The sequence below is a fragment of the Prosopis cineraria genome, unplaced genomic scaffold (genome assembly GCF_029017545.1).
Source record: "Prosopis cineraria cultivar Desert tree isolate PC_DT_omini unplaced genomic scaffold, ASM2901754v1 PC7, whole genome shotgun sequence".
NCBI lineage: Eukaryota > Viridiplantae > Streptophyta > Magnoliopsida > Fabales > Fabaceae > Prosopis > Prosopis cineraria.
The window spans coordinates 29249202-29273849 of NW_026555338.1; the positions used below are offsets into that span (position 1 = coordinate 29249202).

At 31.2% G+C, this 24648-nt stretch overlaps 2 protein-coding genes, 1 non-coding gene and 1 pseudogene across 4 annotated transcripts; 1 reads left to right on the forward strand and 3 right to left on the reverse strand.

Annotated features, from left to right (window-relative positions):
• Positions 1–2040: 2040 nt before the first annotated feature.
• LOC129316352 (uncharacterized) lies at positions 2041–5036 on the reverse strand. Of its 2 annotated transcripts, XM_054960730.1 has the most exons (3): positions 4439–5011; positions 2616–2801; positions 2041–2481 (listed from the first exon to the last, which is right to left on the reverse strand). In XM_054960730.1, exons 1-3 carry the CDS (start codon positions 4922–4924, stop codon positions 2188–2190), a joined length of 966 nt encoding a protein of 321 aa, XP_054816705.1. In that variant the 5' UTR covers positions 4925–5011; the 3' UTR covers positions 2041–2187. The 2 variants fall into 2 exon arrangements, with proteins under 2 accessions (XP_054816705.1, XP_054816706.1); XM_054960731.1 differs by lacking the exon at positions 2616–2801 and having other exon boundaries at positions 4439–5036.
• A 5293-nt stretch (positions 5037–10329) lies between these two features.
• Positions 10330–10411, forward strand: TRNAS-GCU (transfer RNA serine (anticodon GCU)). The gene has a single exon. It is a non-coding gene; the product is annotated as a tRNA-Ser (tRNA).
• An 80-nt stretch (positions 10412–10491) lies between these two features.
• On the reverse strand, positions 10492–14201 carry LOC129315361 (transcription factor MYB83-like). Its single transcript, XM_054958997.1, has 2 exons — positions 13809–14201; positions 10492–12307 (listed from the first exon to the last, which is right to left on the reverse strand). Exons 1-2 carry the CDS (start codon positions 14093–14095, stop codon positions 11497–11499), a joined length of 1098 nt encoding a protein of 365 aa, XP_054814972.1. The 5' UTR covers positions 14096–14201; the 3' UTR covers positions 10492–11496.
• Positions 14202–17153: 2952 nt separating this feature from the next.
• On the reverse strand, positions 17154–21631 carry LOC129316228 (ATP synthase subunit O, mitochondrial-like; annotated as a pseudogene).
• Positions 21632–24648: the final 3017 nt, after the last annotated feature.

Here is a 24648-nt window from a genome sequence, read left to right on the forward strand (position 1 = left end):
TTGATATTTTGTTTGCGGACATCCAACGGCCTTTAGTATATAAATATTATATGACATAAATGTAGTTTCGTGTGGGAATTATAAGCTTGAAGAACATAAGATGATAACTATTAGATCACAAACGATAATAGCGATAATTACCATGAAAATAGCACAAGCTCGAGAGCTGGTATTAAGTAACTTTGAAAGAGTAAGTTAATGTTAACTATTATTGCACTAAAGCTCATATACGGAAATAGGGCCTTATAATATTTGTTGAAGATAGCATTATTTATGTTGACTTAAAAAAAAAAGTAGGGGGTTGGAATGAGTGGGTACGTACAAGAAACAAAGATAAATGGCGTCCACTATAGACATTGTTACAACGTACGTAGGGGCGAATGACGATTAGATTATATTATAACTAGAGTTGTTGTGAGTGGTGTACCTCTTGAATATAATGTGTGGTTGTGTGCGTGTGTGTGTGGTGGGGCAACAACATCTCACATCTTTGTTCTCGTAAATATTGGATTTTCACATCGGACAGGTGCCAAACACTCCAAGCTTTGTTTCCTTGGCCCGATTCAAGGTGTTCTTGTTTATATATTTTATACTTTTACAATTCAAAATTATTTAGAAATACTGCCTCCATCTTAAATTATAGAACACTTTTTAAAAAATTTTCTGTTTTAAAACATAAGATACTTTGGATAGATTAAGGTTTCATTGAATTCATCAATTTTAATATTATTCTTTCTTTCTCTATAATTGATTTATAGCCCTTCTGTTTTTAATATATTAAATGATAGATATTTTTTAAAATTTATATTTTTATTTTGAAAAGATAAGGTTGTTCAATGTATTTAATGAAATTTATTGGCATGTGAAATTTTGTTTAAAAATATCTTATAATTTAGGACAGAAGGAGTATTAGTTTTAAAAATACTTCTCATTTAAGTTTTTTTCAAAAATAATTAATAATGAGAATTTTTAAAAATATTTTCAATAAATATTTAAAATTAATAAAATTTTTATATTTATTTATTATTAAGTTCTCTATTTGATGAAGATAGGTAACTTTTAATAGTATTAAATTAACAGCTTTTAAGAATAAATTAAAAGTTGATTAAAAATATCATATAATTTAAAACCAAGAGAGTGTATGAATTTCACACACACATAGAACATCAGAGTGTGTGTGTGTGTGTAAGAATTAGGATAAATTTCCTCAAAATCGCAATATAGAACATATTTTAGATGCATTGCTTGATTTAAAATATAACACATTTAATAGTTTTTATAAGGATAAATTGGCCCACTAGTCGAAGAATATTTTGTGCTTAAAAAATATGAACTAAATTTTTAAAACTTTTAAAGTGTAACTGGTTCACATTAATATACAAATGGTTTATCATTGATATATAAAAAATTTATCATTAAAAATTTAAAAATGTACAAAGAATTTATCATTAATATATAATAGCATATCATTGACAACTATAATAAACTCGTTATATATAATGTAAAATATAATAAATATTAGGTTATTTTCTTGATTTAGTCATATAATATGAGCTATATTTGCAAAAAAAAAAAAACTCCTTTTTTATAATTATTTTTTAACCATAACCTTTCTTCATTTATCATTCTTTTTGAAAAATGATGCATTACTGGAATTCCAAATGTCATTATTAAATTAAAGTACCTATATAGGATATTTAAGGATGTGAAGTAGTTACCAATGTCCTCTATATTATGATCCATGTGCGGTATTTTCAAGTGAAATTTATTTCTAATGGCCGGGTTTTACAAATTCCTATGTGTCTTTTTATAAGAAATTGAAAAATAATTGTTGAAAGAATCCAAATTTTAACCAGGTAATGATGGATATAGTCATTAATTCATTGGATAATTAGGGCATTAAAATTTGTTATTTTAATGAGACATATCACTATTTCATTAGTAAATTAATTTATATAATTAATAAAGATATATTAATTAATTAATCAAAATTCAATGACTGAGTTTCAATGGAGTTTATCAAACTAAAAAAAAAAAAAATAAAGCATATGAAGCTTAGCTTCAAATTCTCGTCACTGAAAGTGTATCCTACGTAGCCCGTACAGTAAGTACTACATTTGAAGGGGCGCACGCACACACATATATATATACCACAGGGATGGCAAATATGAAATGGCTAGGAATTGATTAGGAAGTGAAGAGTCGACAAGTAGTATTAAACAATTGGGTTCGATGTTTGGTATCGTAATGGTTGTGAAGGAGGATCAGGCACTGAAGATTGTGATGGAACTTAGGGTTGATGAGGCTTGGCACCATTCTGTAAGTAGACCTCACACTCACTCCCACCACAATGGGCAGCCCTCTTTCTGACTCTAACAAATCCTCCATCTCCCTCCCTGCTCCATACATTGCCTTGTTCTTCACTCCCACTTCCATCTCGTATATCGTCGTCCCACTCTCCGCATACAATTCCTCACGGCCCTGCCCAAAGACAAAAGCATGTAACATCTATATAATATTAATAAAAATTTAAAAACCTGGAGGGGGTGCGGGCCCTGCTACTTATTGGCTTGGTCCCACGGCCCCTCCGTGTGAAGAGAGATGAGGTGGCTTACATGAGAGAGAGCAAAGGGTAAGAGGGAGAAGGACATGTGGAGAAGAGGAGGATGGATGTGAAGGCGAAAGAACTTGGATTTGTTGAGAACTCCCAGATTAATGGAGCAGTTGCAGTTAAGGATCTTGGTTGACACCCCACTTCTGTCCACTCCTTCCCCCAGCTTAAACTCCCTCACTCCTTCTATCTGCAATTTTAATAACCACTCCACTCCATCAGTTCCCTCATTATTTCACATTCACAAGGGTAAAAACCTAATTTTCACAACCATTAAAAATATATTTTTACAACTATACATCAAGTATAGTAAATAGTCAATTCATTTCAGGAGCTTTTGTAAATATAACATATATTATAGGATCAAATTAAGCAAACAGCCTAATATTTATTATATTTTGTATTATAATCTATTTATTATATTTATTAATAATATATTGTTATATACTAATGATAAACCTCTTATAAATTTTTAAAATTTCAATGATATATCATTTATATATCAATGAATGATCAGTGGGCCTATTTATTTATTATTTATTTTATTATAAAAAAGATGGGAAGATAATGCATAATTTTTAAAATATCAAAGACAGTTTTAAATTTTTAAAATAACAAAGATGCAAATTAATCCATAATTATAATTTTCTCTTTCTTTTCCCTGTGCCCCAAAAATAAAGAAAAAAACTCCAAATTGGATATGGGATGGAAGGGGAGTGCTCCCCTCCCTTTTCCTCAAATTTTTTAACCAAACAAGGGGAGAGTAACTCTCCTCACCTTCCCTCAAAAAAAAACTATGAACAAACATAACCAAAGTAGAGGCATATGTTTAGAAAACTCTTTCCTGAAAACTTTCGTGCTCTCTTTTAGAAAGCAGTGTATGTATTGTGAAAATCCATCCGAAATCCATCACAGTAACATGGCACTCGTGTAGTCGTGCGGGGTAGAAGAGAAGGTTTATGGCGATCGAATATGTGTGTGTGTGTGTTTTATCGGATTCTAAATCTCACACGTACTAGCTCAATATAGTTCACATAAAAAGTCGATAAACATGAAGAATTAGAGCACACATGCATATCCCTCACTATTTCTCTGTGTGTATGTGTGAGAGAGAGAGAGAGAGAGAGAGAGAGAGAGGGCACATGCCCATTAGTATTGTGTGTGTGTGTGTGGGGTTTTTGGGCAAAGGTTGATTTTGATGACTATTCTAAAGCATTTTTTAAAAACTTTACCTGCTAATTTAAAAAAAGTTACATGCTTTTTTTTTTTTTTTGCTTCATAAATGTCAACAATTAATATTCGTTACATCTATCTTGTGCGTAACATGTATGAGTAAAAACATAAAGGACCCACATCATGCATGTATGTTCATCATTTCGACTATCACTTTCCACAGCTTTTGTAGCACTGTAAGACAGTGTAATTATAAATCCTCACAACAGATGCTCATAATAATAGTTAAATTAAAAGCACATCCAATGAAGATTATGCTCTTTGTACCCTCCATTATTACTGCTTACCATAAATCATTGGGGAAAGTGGTCAGAAGGACCAAGAGGTAAATTTATTTGAGAAAAGGCCCAAAGTCCTTCAAGTGGATTAAAGTTATAATTTTAATTCACTTCAGGGACCTTGGGCCTTTTTTCCTCAATATCTTTGTCGTCTCATGGCCCTTCTTTTCAATTTCCCGAAATCATATGTGCCCTTTCATTTCAATCAGCGACAATCACATAGGAATGACCATTAAAACAGGGTATTGATAAATCATGAATTTTTAATAATAATAATAATATTAATTAATTAATTAATGTGAAGTGAGAGTGATACCTCGAGGGAGAGAACAGGAGGGGGAGGCTTGGTGGCAATGTAGAAAACAAGCAAGGCGACACTGAGGCTCACCAACAGTCTCCAACTTATCTGAATCCAAATCCAAGCCCACGAGTCTGTGTTCCGGTACGTCCAGTATCTCCTCCACCCTTTCTCCTTCCTCCAATCATAATCAAACACGTCATCCTCCTCCTCGTCGTCATCCCCGCGGTTCCTGTTCATTATAATCAGACGGTTGATATCGCCGTCGTTCTCCGTAGGCGCTGTGGCATGGCTCTCGTCGAACGACACCTTCTTGTGGTGGTGGTAGCAGTGGACGGAGCCGCGGGCAGGGGAGTGGAAGGTGGATGATTCGGCGTCGTTTTGAGTGAGGGTGGTGGCGGAAGGGCTTTGGACGAAGTAGGCTGGGCAGGGATAAGGGTGGTGGTGGTGGTGGTGGTACATGATGAGAGCCTCATGATCTTCCACGACAACATTGTTGGACATTGATATTGTTGTTGTGACTGAGTATGTGTGTCAGTGTGTGAGCCTGTTTCAAAATGTGAGAGCGTTCGGGTTTTAAAATGGAGAAATCAAGGGATTGAACAGTGTGCATTAATTATAGGACAGAGGCATGGAGCTTTGGGTCTTCATTAAGCGACAACCATGGAAGCAAACATAATTGCCCCTAGTTAAGTATTCACGGATATCCTACAGTTTTTTTCAACCATTACATCCACACTGTCACACACACACTCTCTCTCTCTTAGTTGTATTATACAATATCTCTAACAATCTTATTAGAATTAATAAAATACAGTTAAATTATTAATTTTATTTGAAAATATAATAAAATTTTAATTTTATTTCTATAATTAAATCACAAAATGTTATATTTGCATTATATTTCATCTCATTATTGATGAGTTTAAATAGAAGTAAAGGAGAATGATAGTTAAATTTTAAAGAAATGAATTAATAATAATTAAATTTTTTACAAATTTTTTTAAAATAAGTTAAAAACATTGATATAAAATTATTATATATTCAAGAATTGAATTATAAATAAATATTTAAATATTAAATGTAACTCTTAAATTATAACAAAAATTTTTATTTATAATTATTTAAATTAATATTTATAATTATTTTGTAAAAAATTATATCAGAATCTAATTGTCATTCTCCCTAAAAATAATGATAAAAATATATAATTAATATCTCATCAACTATTCTATGTTAAAAACCAAATAATTAATGTTCTTATACACACACATATATCACCTTTTACAAAAATTGATAATTTTTTATAAGTCATTTTGTACAGAAAAATAATCATTAATTACTTTCTTTTAATTTTATCCTTTTTCAATTTTTTATGAACAGAATAAAATGTTACACATAAAAAAATATTTTAAAAATTAATACATCTAATAATTTTAAATTATAAAAATTCTTTTTATTTTAAATAATATAATAATTTAATTACTTTTTAATTTCATTGAAATAGCTAGAAAGGGTAGTTTACAGGTTATTATACTCCTAGTCAATGTACAAAATATAGGTACATTTTTTTCAAACACTGAGTCTTGTCATTTGACTGATTTTGATCCCTTTAATTGTTCAATTCCTGAAACGTTGGTGTCTGTGCAAAAAAAATAAAACCCAAAAAATTTAAGTCATTATTTTCTTTAGATATTTTAAATCAATTTTCAAACACTACATAAACTTGTGACTAACTTGGATTAAATTAGATTCAACTAGATGCATGGACTTAAAATTCTTGCAACGATGATAATTTGTAAAATGATTCTAATAATGTTACAAATTGTTTTTATTACAAATAAACCACATGTATACTCCCTCCGTTTAAAAATATAAAGCATTTTTAACTGAATTTTACCTTAATAAAGTAATTACTTATTTTTAATTAACCTATCTTTTTATCTTTATCTCTATTAAACACCCTACAATAAGTATAAAATTATTATCAATAGGGACACTTTTAAAAAAAGGTAATGATTACACTTCAAAGATTAAAAATGTCTTATATTTTTAAATATTTAACTCCTCAAAAAAATTTATGTTTTTTAATGGAGGGAGCATATATCATTTGAGATATGAATAAAAAAAAGAATAATTAATGTGATAATTTTCGTTGAGCAACGTGATTAGAAATTAAAATAAAGAAAAGGGACAATAAGGAAGAGGAGGGAATGCTGGAATTACGGAAAAGTGTGGGGGCTTAACTCAGAAGATTGCGCCTCCAAAAAGGGCAATTTTTTTTTTAAAATAATAAAAGTAATAATAAGAAAAGACATGCTTTGCACCGAAATGCCTGTGGGGGGAATGACAGCAAAGTATGCACGCTTTACTCATTACACTGTTCTCCCTCTTTTATTAACTTTTTTTTTTATTATAAGATCTACACCCTATTATCTATAATAACGTTTTATTAATTTAATTGTCCTCCCAAATATGCTGAGGGCCCTCTGCATTACATATTAATTAATTGGATCCAATGCATGGCACGCGTTTTATCAACATATGCTCTAAATATTATCCCAATATAATTTAAGACATCATTTAAATTGATAAATTTAAATTTAAATTTAAATTTAAAATCTTGTATTTCAAATATCATATTTAAAATACATGTATTTATAACTCTTTATTTAAATAATTTAAAAAAATTTCAATAAGAAAGAGATATGAATCAAATAAAAAAATTAAAAAATGATGAGTTTATTTTTATTTTTTAATTGATAAAAGGTGATAAAATATACTAGAGCCATTGAGTCATAAAAGAATTAATAGTAAAAATATGAAGAAAATAAAATATTTGAAGTAATTAAAAATCTAAATGACTCAGATAGAAAGGGAATTTGAAATTATAAAAAAATTAATTTAAAATGAATTTTGATTTGAATTAAATTTAAATTTAAAAAATTTTATATATTCAAATGAAGTACTTATCCAAATCCAAACATATCAAAAAGGATGAATTTTAATATAGAATTATCAGGTAGCTTAATTTTAATCAAAGAGACTATGACCCTTTAAACAGAAGATCTTAAATATGAGTTTGTGTAATTGTAGAAAACATTTTTAAAAAAATTACCTCTAATTAAATTCAATAATGTGTGTGTTGTGCGTGTGTGAATAAAGGATCGTTGCAGGACTAACAAGCTATGAAACTTCACTATGACATTATTAAAGGAGTAAACGAAAATTATATTTTATTAAAAAATGACAAAAAAATCTTTCATACTGTGAAATTATATTCTATGAACAATGTCCTAAATATCATCTATCCATATGTTATTTAAAATTATAAGAATTTATACTATTTGATTATTTGAAATTCGTTTATTGATCATGTGGGTTCCAGTTTGAAAGTCATTTTATATTAAAATTGGCCATTTCTTGTTAAAAAAAGATCATTTCTTTAAACCAAATCTTCATTTATTGAGGACAAAGCCAAGTTTAAAAGCTCGTTTCTATTTTTTCTATTTATTTTTTATTTTTAAAAATTAAATCTGTCATTATAATATTATAAGTTTATGCTTTAAATACAAATTAAAATGTTAAAAAATTTAAAACTAGTAAGAGAAATTCTATTTTTTAAATACAAACATATATTTTGAAGATTAAATTTAATCCTAAGGCGTAAAAAATCACAATTTTTTGAGATTAAAATAAATATAATTTCAAACAAGTAGCTCGATAAGCTAAATTTATGTTCCCAACTCTATTATATATATTGTCATTGGATCATTTACTTTATAAGAAATTCTGATAAAACTAATCAAAAGAATTAATTTGTGTTTGACTTGAATAAAGTGTGCTCTATCCACATTTCTGAGCATTGTCCTCTTCCATCGAGGATCCATAACAAGAAGAGAGATAGAGCAGGCTAAATTCGTTATCCATATCATCAATTTATAATATTCATAAAAAAAACAATAATCAATCAATTTATTCCATAAAATTTATTAAAAAAGGTAGTGTGCTATTTTTATGCGTAGTATGGAAACCAGAATATACCATGGTACTTGGTACACATTAGAAAAGTAAAATATTTATAGAAAATGGAACAATGTCCAAATAAATTGTTTTCTTATTTATTATTATTTTTTTCCCTTTCTCTATAAATCCAACCGCGTTCTAATCTAGCCTTGTGGCCGATATACACCATTTGCCTCAGTCTTCTGTTACATTTTCCATCAACTTGATTAACATCCCAAGTTTTTAATTAATAATGTGGATTTACAGTAAATTTATATTCAATACTAATTATTCATATCAATATTAATTGAATATCAATATATCTATCATATTAAATTAAAATAAGATATTATTTTATATACGGATTTCCAGTTTAATGGTAATGTTTTGAATTGGGTTGATTATTTCAGGCAAAAAAAAAAATTGGGTTGATTATCATTCAAAATTAGCCAATAAAACATGTCTAATTAAGTAGCATGTTGTAATTTCATAGAGTTGCAAGTTTAATTAAGAATTTAATATTTCCATTGTTTTTGTTTATTATGAGCAGAGAAAATGTTGTGCCCTGAAAACTTCATATGTTAAATGATAAATTTGGATTAAAATAATAGTAAGTGCCTCTGGCGAAAAAAAAAAAAAAAGTAAGTGCTGTGAGTGAGAATAACTGATAAGTAAGACTTGAAGTAGAGATGAATTTTAATTGAAGGTTTCTTGAAATTGAAGAGAAAAGATAGATTGTAAAGCAAGGGTGATAGAAATTTATGGTAATCATTGTAAGATAACACATATATTTGTTTAAATATACAACACTATACTTTTTGCTTTTGTATCAAGACATTATTAACTCCACTTCTCCCCACCATCATTATTCAAACCAAATGAATATATAGCATTTTTTAAAAATATACTTAAAAAAATATATAATTTACATTAAATTAAGCTACTTATTGTTCATGAAGTTTCTTTTCTCTAACGGTATAGGAATTTGGATTTTTTTTTATAATTAGAAACCATATTTATTTGTCATGTAGTCTACAAAAAATAAGTTACATTGTTTATAATTTGTGAAAATATACTTATTATTGACTTATCGGTTTGTGAATTTTATTATATTAATCCCCCTAGCATTCTGTATGTACTTAGTTTAGATACACAAGCTTAACTAATAATTAACTGCACACTTTTACAATTTAGAGAAATCCAAATTAGGGATTAGTAAACTATATTCCTAAGAATATTGAAAAACATGGAATTCAAGGTTCATAAATCACCTACAACATGACTATTTTTCCACTCATATAAATATTTATTGATATTTGTGGTAATTAGTTTCACCTAGCGTGGTTTAATTTCTTAAGTGTGGTTTAAATATTTGAAGGATTTGTTCAAGCAAAAATATAACTATTTGAAGGATCATAGTTAGTAGCACTTGATGATAACAAAATTTTGCACAATATGAAAACCAATTTTATTCCACATCATTTTGTTTTGCTCAAATATCTATGCCACACATTGCTAATTATGTGTCATGATTTATAAAATGACATGTATTGTCCCATAATGTTTATCTATTATTTAAATAAAATTTCACGTATATTTAAAATTCTTCTTCTTCTTTTTAACTAAAAATGTAACATGCAACGACAATAAGATGATAACTGTGTAACGTTTGAAATTACTTTTGAATGTTATCAAATCTATTTAAATATAATTTTTTTTTTGTCGACAAAATTAAATATTTAATATTACTTAAGACACATGATTCTCCTCTTCCCCACTCATGATTTTCTCTTTATATAGGACATTTTTTTTCTTTTTAAGTTAGGATGGAAAAAAAAAAAAAAAGCTTTCACGGTCTGAGCTATATTAAGGTTATAAAACTATTTTCCACTCGTAACATCACCGTCGCTTTGGCCGAGTGGTTAAGGCGTGTGCCTGCTAAGTACATGGGGTTTCCCCGCGAGAGTTCGAATCTCTCAGGCGACGTTTGATTTTTTTTCTTGTTTTTTTTTTTAACCTTCCAAAAACAGAATAGAACAAACTACAGAAGAGAGACACAATAGAAATTCAATAAAGAAACTTCCAACTAACTACTTCTGTCTGATGTGTTTACATCATCATTATACCTTGTACATGTTTTTTTTTTTTTTGATTACCTTAAACTAATTCAATAACAACTTCTGCATAAATTGTTCCTTCTCTTGTACTACACAACAACACTACGTACAATTCAACCGCTACCCCCCCCTTTTTTTCGTTTATATTTATTTATTATTATTTTTATTTTTTGACTTCTTCCTAATACAACCTTTCTCACTATTCACATTTTCTCTTCAATCTTCATCTCAAGGATCTCCTTTGAACATTATTGCACCAACCTTCCTATTTCCGCAAATTCACACAAAGTGTTACACAAGCAAATTGTACAAGAAAAAGCAAAACATGCAAATCCAACAGCATTAATGCTCATGAACCCTATTCACATGTAACTCCAGCTTTTTCTCTGTACACACCTGTCTATGTACCTCATACAATGGAGTTTGTGTTGGAAATTTGGAAGCTGGGTGTTTACAATTTTGAAAGACAAAGCTGAGTGAAACAATGGGATGATTAAAAAAAGGGTTTTGTTTATTGTTCTTGGAGGAACTGAATGTGGTAAAAAATGGGCCTCTGCACTGAAGGTGTTCGTGTGAATGTCTGAGAGAGAACAAGAAAGAAAATGGGAAATTCCGAAGATGGATATATAATACTCTTTCAACTTGGAAAGAAAGGAAAAGAGAACATGATATGCCTTGCAAAGAACAATACTCACATGCTGCAACTTTCATTGCAGGAGCTACTGAACCTAACACAATGAGATTGGCGTTGGAATTTGGATGTGTACAATTGATGAGAAATGGCTGTAAATGGGTGACCAACAAAAGGGTCTGTGTGTTTATTGCATTTGGAGTGATTGAAGGTGAGGAAAAATGGATTTGTGCATTGAATGTGTGAATGTCTGAGAGAGAGACAGAAAGAGAAAGAGAGAGAAACAGAGGGGAAATGAAAATTTTCCCAAAGTTGGATGTTGCTCATTCAACTTGGAAATCAAGGAAAGGAAAAGAGGATATATCTTGCATTAAACCCTCCAAATCCCATTCTCCCATTCTTAAGTTTTCCCCTGATTGCCCATGATTATTATTTCCAAACCCAACCAAGTCCTGATGATGGTGGTGGTGGTACTGATGATCAGTGTTATTGAAGCAACCATTATTAAAATGGTTGTTGTTGTTGTTGTTGATATGACCTTTCACATCAATAGGAACAGCACTACTATTATACTTCTCTTCCATGCTTCTACTCTCTAGAGAAGGAAGACACAGGTCTCTTTCTAACCCCATTACTTTATTATCCTCTCCCTCAAATACCAACCCATTATTATAATCATCCCCATAAATCCCATCTTCGACCATGCCGCCACTACCACAACCAACTTGTGTTAAGCATGCAGGCATGTCATAAGGAATATTACTGTTATTATCCAACATGGAAAAGGGATACTCCATCAACCTGTGATCACCACCGAAGGCCATGGCCTGCATGGATTGTACGGACGCCGATGAAGATGATGATATTGATGAAGGTGATGAGTCCATGCACAAGGTCATGTTGATGAGATCTTGCTTATTGATGAAGGGCATGGAGGCTGTGGTGGTGATCCCATTGAGAACAATATGATTTGATGATGAGTCTGTGCTGTTGTTTGGTGAAGGAGTAGCAGTGGAAGTAGTAGTAGCAGTATTATCGTTGCTGTTTTTCATCCTTTTCTTTAAAGTAGAGTTCCAGAAGTTCTTAATTTCATTGTCTGTGCGTCCTGGAAGACGTGCTGCTATCTGAGACCACCTGAAATTTTCAGAACCAAAAAAAAAAAGACAAAAAAATTAAACAGACCAGCTAGCTAGAGAAGACAGAACACACACACACACACACACACAACCCTGATATATTTACATGTGATTTCTAAGCCTGCAAAGCTACAGCACTACAACTATATAATTTAACTATGATGCATATAAAGACCTGTTGGTTAATGGATAGGGGAGCAATTGTCCCATGTCAGGCCAAGTCATAATCAAAAGGTGATGTTATACTTGGATGCTAACAAGTATGTGACTTTTGGACTCATGATAAATGTTTGATCCAATAGAAAATTAGGGGGGACAAACTAAAGATAAACTTGAGGCATTTAATTTTTAGATAGATAATAATGTCCACGACATCATGTATATATTCATGAACCATACTTGCAGATGAACTTATCACAGAACAGTGAGGGGCTCAATCACATTAAAGTTGTAAACTATATGGTTTCTTAGTTATCTGAATATGATTCATAAAAAAAAATAAACGGTAGGTATTGAAAGAATCCCAAAATCAGAGAGTTGCTTTTAGTGTCAACTAAACCAGCTGGAAAAATGAAGAGCTGATAATGCATGCAACTTTCACATTAACCTAGAATCTTTGTGGGGAAACAAAGGAAGAAATTATCCTAGTTAAGGCAAACTCTTGAAACCCCCAAAAAAAAAAATGGTACTTGGAAACTTCAATGATCATTAGCAAAATATTGTGAGGCACCTTCACATTGCCCAAATTAGACTTCATATATATATATATATATATAATCACTAATGGTGATGAGTGATGACAATGCATGATTTCTAACAACAATGGTCTTAGATTGATGCTAAATGTGTCTACTGCAAGACCGAGCATTATTATATTCAGTTCAATTTTAAAATTAATATAATATAATGTAAATTAATATATATATATATATATATCTTTGTGGGGTAAAATATGTAAATATTTTTTGCATGACTTGTTTAACTGATGGTACAACCGACTGATGACCGAGCTCTTCACAGCGGCATGCCTTTGTTTAGACATTTCCTTCTATGCCTGTCTTCTTTAATTAATTTAGAAAAGAAGATCTTCGTTAACCAGTACAAGAGATAAAGAAAATTGCATTGAATTAAATCAATTAAAAAATTTAATTATTTGGTAAAAATTAATGAATTCTCTTACGTATGAAACTTCTGGGGGGTGGGGGTTTAAGGAAATTAAAGATAAAAAAAATGTCAAAGCAAATCAACATATATAATTATTGGGCATCCAAATTATTCAATTCACAATATGGTCTTTAAAAACAACAAAATGATTAACACACATCGCACTCTCTCGTTACTATCTTTTTGAGATTAAAGTTAAACAGGCACGATAATGATAATTCATAACCAGATTAAACAGTAAAATATTTGAGTGATTGATATATCTTACACACACACACACACACATTGAATGAGCTTCAGAATTGATGAATGAGGGTGAAGATATTAAAACGAACCTATTGCCAAGAATGGAATGAAAATGAAGAATGAGCTGTTCTTCTTGGAGAGAGAAAGCGCCCCTCTTGAGGTCAGGTCTGAGATAATTAATCCAACGAAGGCGACAACTTTTGCCACACCTCTGAAGTCCTGCATTTCTGGCAATATCACTCCAACAACCTTGTCCATTGGTCAACATGTACCTCATCAGCTTCTCATCCTCCTCCGGCGACCACAACCCCTTCCTTAGCTTCACAACGTTGTTATTGTTCTTACTACTACTGTTCTTGTCCCTCCCCATTATCATGCGTATCAGTTAATATAATAAGGACCGAGACAAGGGTTTCTTTAATTTTGTGTTCTAGTGGGTTTGTGGGAGAGATCTGAGAAAGCGCTATATAGCAGAAGGAGGCTTCATGGTGTGGGAATGGTGATGATGATGGTGATGGGCTTGTGGGGTTTGCTTAAAATATGAAATATGAAGCATGAGAGAGACAGATAGAGAGAGAGAGAGATTGTGTTTGTTTGTGTTGTTAGTTGATGGGTAGAGTGGAAAACGGATTGGAGGGGGACCTCCATTAATGAATACACAGAGAGAGAGAGAGAAAGCAAGAGAGACAGAGAGAGGGATGGTTGGTCTTCTTGTCTTTGACTCAATTCTTGTCTTTTTCGATATACTTTACTTCACTCACAAGGTAATCATCATCTCCTTCTCTTCTCTCTCGCTTCTTCTTTTTGTATATAACACTAACAATTTTATTGCTTCCAATTCACATAATGCCCTCTCACCCCCCCCCCCCCCTCTAGGGTTTAAACTTCAAATTCACGTGTGTGATGAGACTTCAAGAAAGAAGGGAAAATCATGAGGTGAATAGTAGATTCAATTTATTAAATGTATATCACACACTCTTCTCTCTCTCTCTCTCTCTCTCTATATATATATATATAAGCTGCATCTTTCATAAAATCACTCTGCATTCTGCAGGTTTATATATCTGATACATACATACATATATATATTTAGCATGATCTATTTACTTTCTTAATTACAAATCTTCGTTTTATCCTCAGGAAGAGAATTATTCTGTTTCTACTGTGCTATTTTTGGAATTTAATTTTCTTGGAAAAGTGTTGCACGCTTGACAGTTGTCTGATGATCTCCATGTATACATATAAATGATTGTTTTAAAGGGTTATGTGAAGGTTACATTGTTTTGCATGAGTATGAGTTTCATTAGGCTAACAACTTTCAGTGGCATATTTCTGAAGCAAATCATTTACACCTCCAAACAAAGCAATGCCAATTAATTTCCTTTCTTTTATTGGCATAATCTTATGATTGCCGCCATACTTTTATATATTAAGTATTATTCACTGTAATCCTTTCAACATGAAACATCACAGCCAAGATTTTGTACATATAAATGATGAACGTGTAGTTATATATAATTTACCTGCAGGTTAAAACTCAAAGTACAAAGAAGCTTTCACTTTTAATCTATGCAAATTGAAGTTTACTGCTCCTAGGAATGACATAATCACATTTAATTAAGTTGTAGTACTTTGGTAGACTTATTGGCAAACAGTACATAAGCAAGAGAGAACCATAAGGGAACTCAAGTTGATTCTAATTAAATATATATTATCTTGTTAATCATACAGGAGTTTATCTATGTTTAAACGTCAAACTAATTCCCATAAAATAATATTAAAATGTATAAACTGGATTCAAGTTTATTAATTTACATTGTTTGGCTAAAGAGGATACACACATATATAATAGAATATGATAGTGTGACTTGAAAAGTATGCATTACTTGATTTTGTGGTAAAAATTAGTTGGATATTTGTGTGCCACATCTTTGATAGGGATTTCTACTTCTTGAAGAATTACACGTGTGCTTCTTATCCATTGTAACAGCTGGACAATATCTATTTTTCCTACCCTGCTTCTTAGTTTGTTTTACAATCATCTGATTTAATTGTTTTATCACTTTCCCAATGAAATCATATGAATTAGGAAAAAGAGTATTTAAAGGGGAAAAAAACTACTAAACCCATTCTTATCATGTGCACAAATATCGACACCTAAGAATTTTTCTAGATTTCACCTTGTATATATAGCTTTATCTGAAATGAATTCTTAACCCGAAATTAATTAGAATCACAGCATAACAAGATCAATTTGCAACTGATTTTTATCCCTAAATAGGGATAAATCCATCATTTTCTTCCTGGCTGTCAGACTATACCTCTTTGGCTAATTCCCTTTCATTACCTAATCACGTTTCCTACAGCCAAATATTTTTGAATACAAAATATTTTCATGAACCATAAAAAGAAAATCCTCATCATCAGTATCTCTGTCATTGTCCAAATCATAAACAGAGATATAGCTGAGAGTCTCTGTCAATTCCAGCATGTTCCAAGGGCATTACAGTAACATAGTGTTCTGACAGTGACTCCCACCACAATTTTCTGAGATAAAAATGAGTTAGAAACTTGAAGCTATTTAGATGTTTCAAAGGTGGCATCATTCCCTTGAACAACAGCTGTCCCGAAAAAAAGAGAAGAAGAAAGAAAATGCTGTGATGCTTATGTTATGAGGGTGTCCCAAGCAACATTCTACTTTGTTACAAAGACAAGAAACAACAACTCACCCGGGGATCCCTTTCTGTGTCACTCCTTGTACTTCACTATAATAAGGATATGATATTTTATAACGATGCAGAGGGGCAGAAAAAGTTGAAGCACTTTGAAGCACATGGTTGAAGCACTTTGAAGCACATGATGAACAATAAAGGGAAGGTACAAAGGGAAATGGAAGTACAAGGTTGATTTCAACAATTTTGACAGATCCCGCAAAAAAGCCAGGCTACAAAATCTAATTGTCTCTCCTTCCTCTCTTTTTATCACCTCTTAATTCTTATAGCTTTCATTTGTGAATTTTTACTTTCATTTCAACGATCACTGATGGGACATCAGACCATGAGAGATACAATTAAAATCAGAAAAGAAATAATGCGGCAGCAGAGCCTTTTCCAAGGGCTATCAGTATTGCAATTTTCTTTTATTGCTCAACCCTCTTTTTCTTTCGTTTAAGGAAATACCATAAGTAACTTTTACACTGATTCGATGGATATTAAGTATCAGAATAAAAACATTGTTTTTAAAGAATCATATAAAAAAAAAAAACTAGGAATGATATGCCTATATTTCAATACTGGATAGTCTATGTAACGCTAAGATATCTCTATCCGACAAAATTTAAAATACTAATAGTGAATAATTTCCATCAAGATTGTAGATAATAAATAATCACAGGAATTTGGATTTTTTCCTCAGAAATCTTGAACAACTAATATCCCTCAAGCCTATTTAGAGACTGCAATCAATCAGGCATACTATAAAGTAAGCATACAAAATACTTTCCTAGAATAGAGCACGTGTGCCAAGAAGTTGGTCCACATAATGCAGAGTCTTTACAGAACTCAATAAACTCCATCATTTTGAGGTACAAGCATTCATTTGAAAAGATGTTCGCAGGTAGATTCAAACAATATACATCAAGTTGAGACCCACTCCTGACAATCCTATGAGTCCATTCATCATCATTGATGCAAACTCATCAAGAACACAGTAGCATTTTCCTTAGGATGTTGGTGCTCTGCTGAGGACCTTTTCTTTGGAAAGAAATGGCATAGGCAAAGGCACACCATATTACAAAAGTCTGATGTCCTTGAAAACCGAACATGGTAAAGAAGTAGTTCTCGCAAATTAAAACGAAAAGCTGCCAAATAAGCCCATACTCAAAATCATTTACAGGGCAGGCATAGTAAGTAAGTTGGAAAGAGGAAGCCTTTATTTGCCCAAAAAAAAAAAAAAAGATGGCATCCCATCAAATACAAATCAGATCTGAGCACACTATTACCAAAAAAAAAAAAAGTGTAAGATACTTTTTTTCCCTCCTTCCCAAAGCAATTGGAAGCTCTAAAGAGCAAATTTTTGCTTTTCTAGATGTCAGCAAAGTTCACGGGTTCTAGCAGGAACCTCTCCATCTGATTCTGAAGTGCCCTAGCCTTAATTGACATATCAAGGACCTTTTGGTTAAATTCTACCACGAGACCTGCCAGTATGCTTGGATCAATCTGTAAATAATAATAATAATAAATAAATAAAGATATTTTATCACATAGTTTATCTGAAGAGGAGAGTGGGGCAGAGAAAGAGAAGCAAAGAATATTAAAACTAAATAATACCTTCCGTTCAAGGTGAACCTTTTTTCCAGCTTCTATGATCTCCTGAAGAGTCTCCTTCAGTGCCTGCTCCTCTTGAGGGGGAAGAGGCTGGTGTAAACATAAATTGAAATCATGCAACAGGCCAAATCTAAACATCAAGTAAAATACAATATATCCACCGGAATAACTCAAACATATAGTAAAAGTATCAAAGAAGAGTTATCCTTTATTGACAATTCAGCTAGAAAAAGGAGATTAACTAAGGTGTTCCAGGAAGAAAATTCAGCAACGTAAAAAGTTATATTATAATTTAACTAATTTTAAATATTGAAGTTTCTTTGAAAATGATGCGAGAAAATGGTAATGGCAAGAAGAAGAAAAAAATTGAAAGTAAAATATGTCAATACTAGGATTGATAAGGTGACCACAACAGTCAGGGAAGGTTAAAAGTATTTTTCTTATTGAATATACAAATTAAACTATAACATAATACTTTAATAGGTTTATCCAAATCGACATCAAAATGAAACAAGGAACCAATCTAATAGATTGATACATTGGCATCTTGGGTAGCGCAACAAGTAATAAAAAAGGTGTATTTTCATTCCACTAATGCTGGAAAAGCTTAAAATTCAAAGATGTGAAATCCCCTAAATTGGAGGCATCTTATAACTCTAGGTATAATGGATACTACCATACCAAACATAAGCATCTCAGATGGCACCTAGCACCCTAGATAAGATGAAGACTACGATGTATTAAACAACTCAGACAATTTTGAAATATTTCTGACAAGTTATGGAGACAAAGTAAAGCCTCTGCCTTCCAATTAAACATAGAAGAGATTAGAAATTGACAGCAAATATGAAAAAAATGCAATCCAGTCATATGCTTAAGCTTCTAATACTAAACAAACTAATACCAATTGCAATGATTGTCATCATTTTGATAAAAACTATGCATGTGAAGTTAACATTAGAAGTAATCATGCGCTGTAGGACTTTCTTAAGATGTTGCGGGGTCATTGATAAAGTGTCACTTACTATGACAGTGGTCAGAGTGGCCTTCACTTCCTCTTATATGCCATAGTCAACTCCACAAACTTCTTTGCTATACTTTCTAAGTTTCGTGGCCTCCCATTTTCAGGCACTACAACTTTAAAATAGAAAATCAATCGGCTAATCCATCAGGGCAACAGAAAAGTAATGTTTCATATGTAGCCAGTGAGTTTCAAACACAGTAGAAGTAACAAGAACTCAGCAATTATCAATAGGCAAGAGATGTGTAATTGACATACTCAGGTGAGTAGTGCAGTAGCATGAAAATATGTATGAATCATAGGACCAAATGACAGTATTGATGGAACACAGATATCTCAATGACAAAGAAAAGGGATATTCAACATAAGAATTTAAAGGTTGAAAGGAAATTCAGAATACCAATATGTGAAGAAGTTAATTAGGAAATATTGTCAACTGCTTTCAAAATCGGTGTTTCAACAGCGGAAGAGAACTCACAAGTAAAACTGTGATGCTAATTAGTTGTTTAGAGTCCAGATAGCCAACCCTAAGTTCAGGCTTATTTGATATTCTGGCTCAGGATAACACCAACAATAAAAGATGTTTCCAAACCCCAAAAGACTTAAACTCTAGATTACACATGCTGTTCAGACCAAATGGATTCAAAATCCCTTGAACATTCTTAGAGCAATGGCAATTATAGATCTTTGTTCAAAATCATTATAACACAGTAAGCCCATCGTACCAAGTAAATGTGATACTGAAACTTAAAATCATTACAAATGGCCCGTATGGCTTCCACTCTAGAATCTTCGGGCATAGACAAGTCCTAAGTATATTCTAAAAATTTAGGGCTTCTCTTTGTTGCCTTGACAAGATCAACAATCTCTAACTCGACCTTCCCCAAAACATTGGCTTTTACTGCTGCAATAGACAAAGCAGAGGCATAGATTCCTGAACCTCCAAACAAAGCCAGAGGCACCTACAAGTGATTAAGAAGCAACAAGACAAGGCAGAAACTGGTCAATGCCAATTATACAGCCAAACATGATTTAGCATACATCAATTAGATGAAAGTGAATTGCAAAAGGTGATGAAAGCATATCCAGATAAAAATCAATCTGATAGATCACAGGTGTTTTCTCAGTAAAATATATAGTATTTCTCCAATACAGCTTGAGTTCAATTCCTCTAAGGAGCATACTGAGCAATATGATGATCACACCATGTGCTAATGTAGGAAGTGTGCCTTTAACATTGCCCATAGCGGAGATTTAACTCCAAAAAAAAAAAAAAATGTTTAAGATAACCATCGTCATTATAATGTAAGAAAGAACAACTTATAGAATTTTTTAAAAAATTTTGCTAAAATTAAACAAACTTCTCTATTTTCAAAACATGCACACTGATCCAATTTAAAAATATTTTAACTATTACTTTTTCCCCTGACAAGAATTCAAGGTCATACTGTCAACCTAAACTACGCTCACATTCATCGTCATTCTTCATCAAATTATATCCAATTATACACAAAAATTAAAGTCTATAATCACAAAATAAATAAATTACAAAACGTCCCGAGTCGTGTCTCAATTATACAAATTTTTTTCTATCTTCAAAATATACAGTTTGGTTAAATTCTAAGTTTTTATATACAAATTTTTTTCTATCTTCAAAATATAGTTTGGTTAAATTCTAAGTTTTTAATTTAACTATAGGGTACTTTTCTGGAAAAGAATTAGTAGTCATACAATTAACCTAAATAGTAGGATGAAATTCAAATGCTAAGATGTTGAATGAAAACCAACATATCCGATTACCTTAACTTTCTTTTCCTTTGGCCCTGCTGAGGTGGCATAATTTCTTGAGGCCTGAAAAAGATAAGGTGGGGAGAAAAATTAAAAAACAAGCGGCTCATAACATAAAGTTCTGAAACACGATCAGCTGAACTGAGCCGAGTTTGCAGTAAACTCGTCAGCACAATTCAAGTTATATAGGAAGAATAATGCAGGTTCGGAGAAAAAAATGAAAGAAATAATCTTTAAAAGCCAACAAATTCAGAAACAGACAAAAAATGTTCAGCTTGTGTTACAGTATAAACTGAAGATTCTCCAGCAAACCCATTGATAAAACGGGACAGAAACAAAAATCATAAATCCTACCTCGTCCGAAAACTTTTAGTATCCATCAACTTAAGCAAAAGTAAATTTTAAATCCTTAGCAAAAGTTAGATGCACCCGAGGAATTCTTAACTCATAAGAAAATAAACATTGCCATACTACATCAATAAACCGTCGAAGCGAAATTGGGTGACCGAATTTGAAAATAAAGAAACCAATTTCGATAGTTTTAATTGTAATACCTGGGAATTTGCAGGCGCAATGAGGAATCGGGGAAGCGTGTATCTCTGGGTAGCGAGAGAATCAGAGGAGAAGTGCCCAACATTGTTGGAGAGGGCAATGCCCCGTCTGATTCGGCTATACAATGCCATTCAGAAAAGCTTTGATTTAATGTTATGAAAATTTTGCGTTTCCGGTGAAAACCCACCCAGCCGAAACAAAACGGTGATCGGAAAGCAAAAATGATGGTGACCATTATGGCTTGCTCCGAAGGTCAGACGGAATATGTCCAGCCCAAAAGATGTAAAACATTCCACAAAAAAAAAAAAAGAGGACAGAACGGAAATCATCAAAATCACTAACAATACACGGAGAATGACAAAGATCTCTTGAAAGAATTAATTAATTTAAGTTTTAAGTATTAAATTTTAAAAATTTTAAGTCAATTTTTTAATTTTATAATTTTATTATGATAAATATATAATTTTTATTTCAAGTTTTAATAGGAAAGATAATTTTTTATTTTTCAATCACATTAAAATTTAAAAAATAAGTTATAAATTTATTATAATACAGTTGCAAAATTAAGAAATAATTTGTAATTTTTGAAGATTGACACTTAAGACCTAACTTAAATTAATTGATTCTTTTAGAATCTCCCTATCATTTTTACAACAATATATCAACATAAAATAGAGTGCCATAATTTTACAGTTGTTAATTATTTATGCTGGCCAGCAAAATTATTAATTAATTATGAATGAATCATTCCTTCTCTTATTATAACATATGGACTTTATATATAATTACTGTAACTATATCAAAAAAATATAATTTAATAATAAAATAAATTTTTAAAAGTTAACACTTGAAACCTAACTTAAATTAATTAATTATTTTGGAGTCTCCCTGTTATTCTCGCAACAATATATCGATATAAAATAGAATGCTATAAGTTTATAGTTGTTAATTATTTATGCTGGCCAGCAAAATTATTAATTAATTATGAATGAATCATTCCTCCTCTTATTATAATATATGGACTTTATATCTAATTACTGTAACTATATAAAAAAATATAATTTAATAATAAAATAAATTTTCATTTTTGTTATATTAAAATAAGCTAAATTCACACCCCTGCGAATATTTAGAGATATACGCGCGAGCGCAACAGAATATGGTAGGAACGGACCCCAATTCCATAAAACAAGGCGATGAAGGCATCATTAGTATGTTTTGAGAATACTGATACCATAGAGAGGTCTACGTACAAAATGTGTGTATGCGCGCGCGCGTGTACGTGTGTAGCTATGAAATAACATTGGCACTAGATGGCCAAGGATTCATGGTTGAGAATCACAATCATGAGTGAGGATTGAGGAATCTGTGACCCAATGTTAATGCGTTTTACTCAATCTTTCCTGCATGTGACAAAATTAAAAGAAGCACGTCTAAGCACATGAGCACTAATGCATATGATTCTTTACATTAAAAAAATATAATATATTTTTAATTAAATCACACCTTCAATTAATTATCTTTCAACTAACATCAATTTTTTATATTTATTTTTATTTAATGAATATTTCACTTTAAAATAAATAAAAAGTGACTTATTTATTAAAAACATTTTTAATAAAAAATACATTAATTATATCTCATAATATTAAAAATACATTATATTTTTTAACATTTAAATCCTTAAAAAATATCAAACATTTTTTAATAGAAAAAGTATAACTATACAAGGAAACATGATTCGGCGAGAATAATATAACCTCCATAAAAAGTCATCATGTGACACCCCTTTTGAACGTCATTTTTAAGTTTTGATCATGTTTTTAAATAAGTGAATAAATGGTCATCAAGTCATGCATTAAACAATAATCAAGACAGTACGATTTTTGGTGAATATTAAATATTAAAAAGTAAGAATATGAAATAAAAAAAAATAAGGTCATGAATTGACAGAAAGATTAAAAAAAATAAGGATAAAAGGTGCAAACTTGATCATGTACTATTTTTTCAAGAATATTAGGTAGTTTAAACTATTAGGTAGTATAAAATAAATCATAAATTTTAAAAAATAGAGCATTCAATAACCCTCATTAACTTCAGTTGATGGATATTATGTGGAGCCCATAATAACAAATAGCACCCCACATCAACATGTATAAATGTGCAAGTTTAATTATGAATTATTTTTCGAGAAGTATTGGATAGCCTCTGGTATAAAAAAATTGACTATTCAATATTATCCCATCAATTTTAATCAAATATCATTAATTTTTAGATTTATGAACCTACAATGCGCCAATCTCTTCAATCTTTTTACCTTTCTTATCAGTCTAAGCTCAAAAAGAAGAGGTTCAAAGAGTTGTTATCCGAAGACATTCACAAAAATGTCGCTAACAAAATAGAAGAAATAATTTGTGATTACATTAAGCAAGAATCAAAATTCTCTCATGCATAGTAAAATCAAACTTTTATTTCACTAGGCATTAATATCGTCCTCGTAAATGTTTTTAAATAAGAATTTTTTGAATTACTTTTTTTCAAGCTGATACTGAAAATAAAAGTAAGAAGATAGAAAAAATTGATGTATTATGAATTTCATAAGTATGAAAATAAACAGTGTTTGATCAAAATTGATGAGATTGTATTAAATAGTCCTTTTTTGTAGAAGCTATCAAATACTTCTCGAAAAATAATTCATAGCTAAATTTGTATCTTACACATGCTGACGTGGAGTATCTGTAAAACATCACGTGTCATTACAAACCCCACATAACGTCTGGCAATTAAAGTTAACAACAAGCTAATGAATGCTTCATTTTTAAAAATTCATGATTGATTTCACACCACCTGATATTTAGTCTACCGGATGCTCATAAAAAAATTATACCAGATCAAATTTGCACCTTTACCCAAAAAAAAAAAAAATAATAATAATATTTATTAATATTAATATTAATATTTAAACGTTATAAACACTGGGTCATGACGTCGTGTGCTCCCAATTCCCATAACTGGTGGAAGCTTCCAGAACTTGATACATCGCATTGGTCAAACCTCTTCTTTATAGCTGCTAAACCTGGAAGTTGAAAGAAAGCTCAGAGAATTATGAGGTGCCTTCGTTGTCCGTCCTAGAGAGGGAGAGAGATCAGCCCAGACATCAGTGTTCCATTGGGATTGAAATATTGTTCCGAGTCTGCTTCTGTCAGCTTGTTTAGTCTGTGAGAAAATAAGTCTGTTCCGCCA

Excerpts from the sequence above, each read along its gene's own strand:
- LOC129316352 (XM_054960730.1), bottom strand. The coding sequence starts at position 4,924 with ATGTCCAACAATGTTGTCGTGGAAGATCATGAGGCTCTCATCATGTAC. Across the intron at positions 2,802-4,438 it reads CTCCTGTTCTCTCCCTCGAG|ATAGAAGGAGTGAGGGAGTT; the intron begins GTATCACTCTCA and ends TTAAAATTGCAG. Across the intron at positions 2,482-2,615 it reads TACCCTTTGCTCTCTCTCAT|GGCCGTGAGGAATTGTATGC; the intron begins GTAAGCCACCTC and ends GTCTTTGGGCAG.
- LOC129315361 (XM_054958997.1), bottom strand. The coding sequence starts at position 14,095 with ATGATAATGGGGAGGGACAAGAACAGTAGTAGTAAGAACAATAACAAC. Across the intron at positions 12,308-13,808 it reads CATTCCATTCTTGGCAATAG|GTGGTCTCAGATAGCAGCAC; the intron begins GTTCGTTTTAAT and ends TGAAAATTTCAG.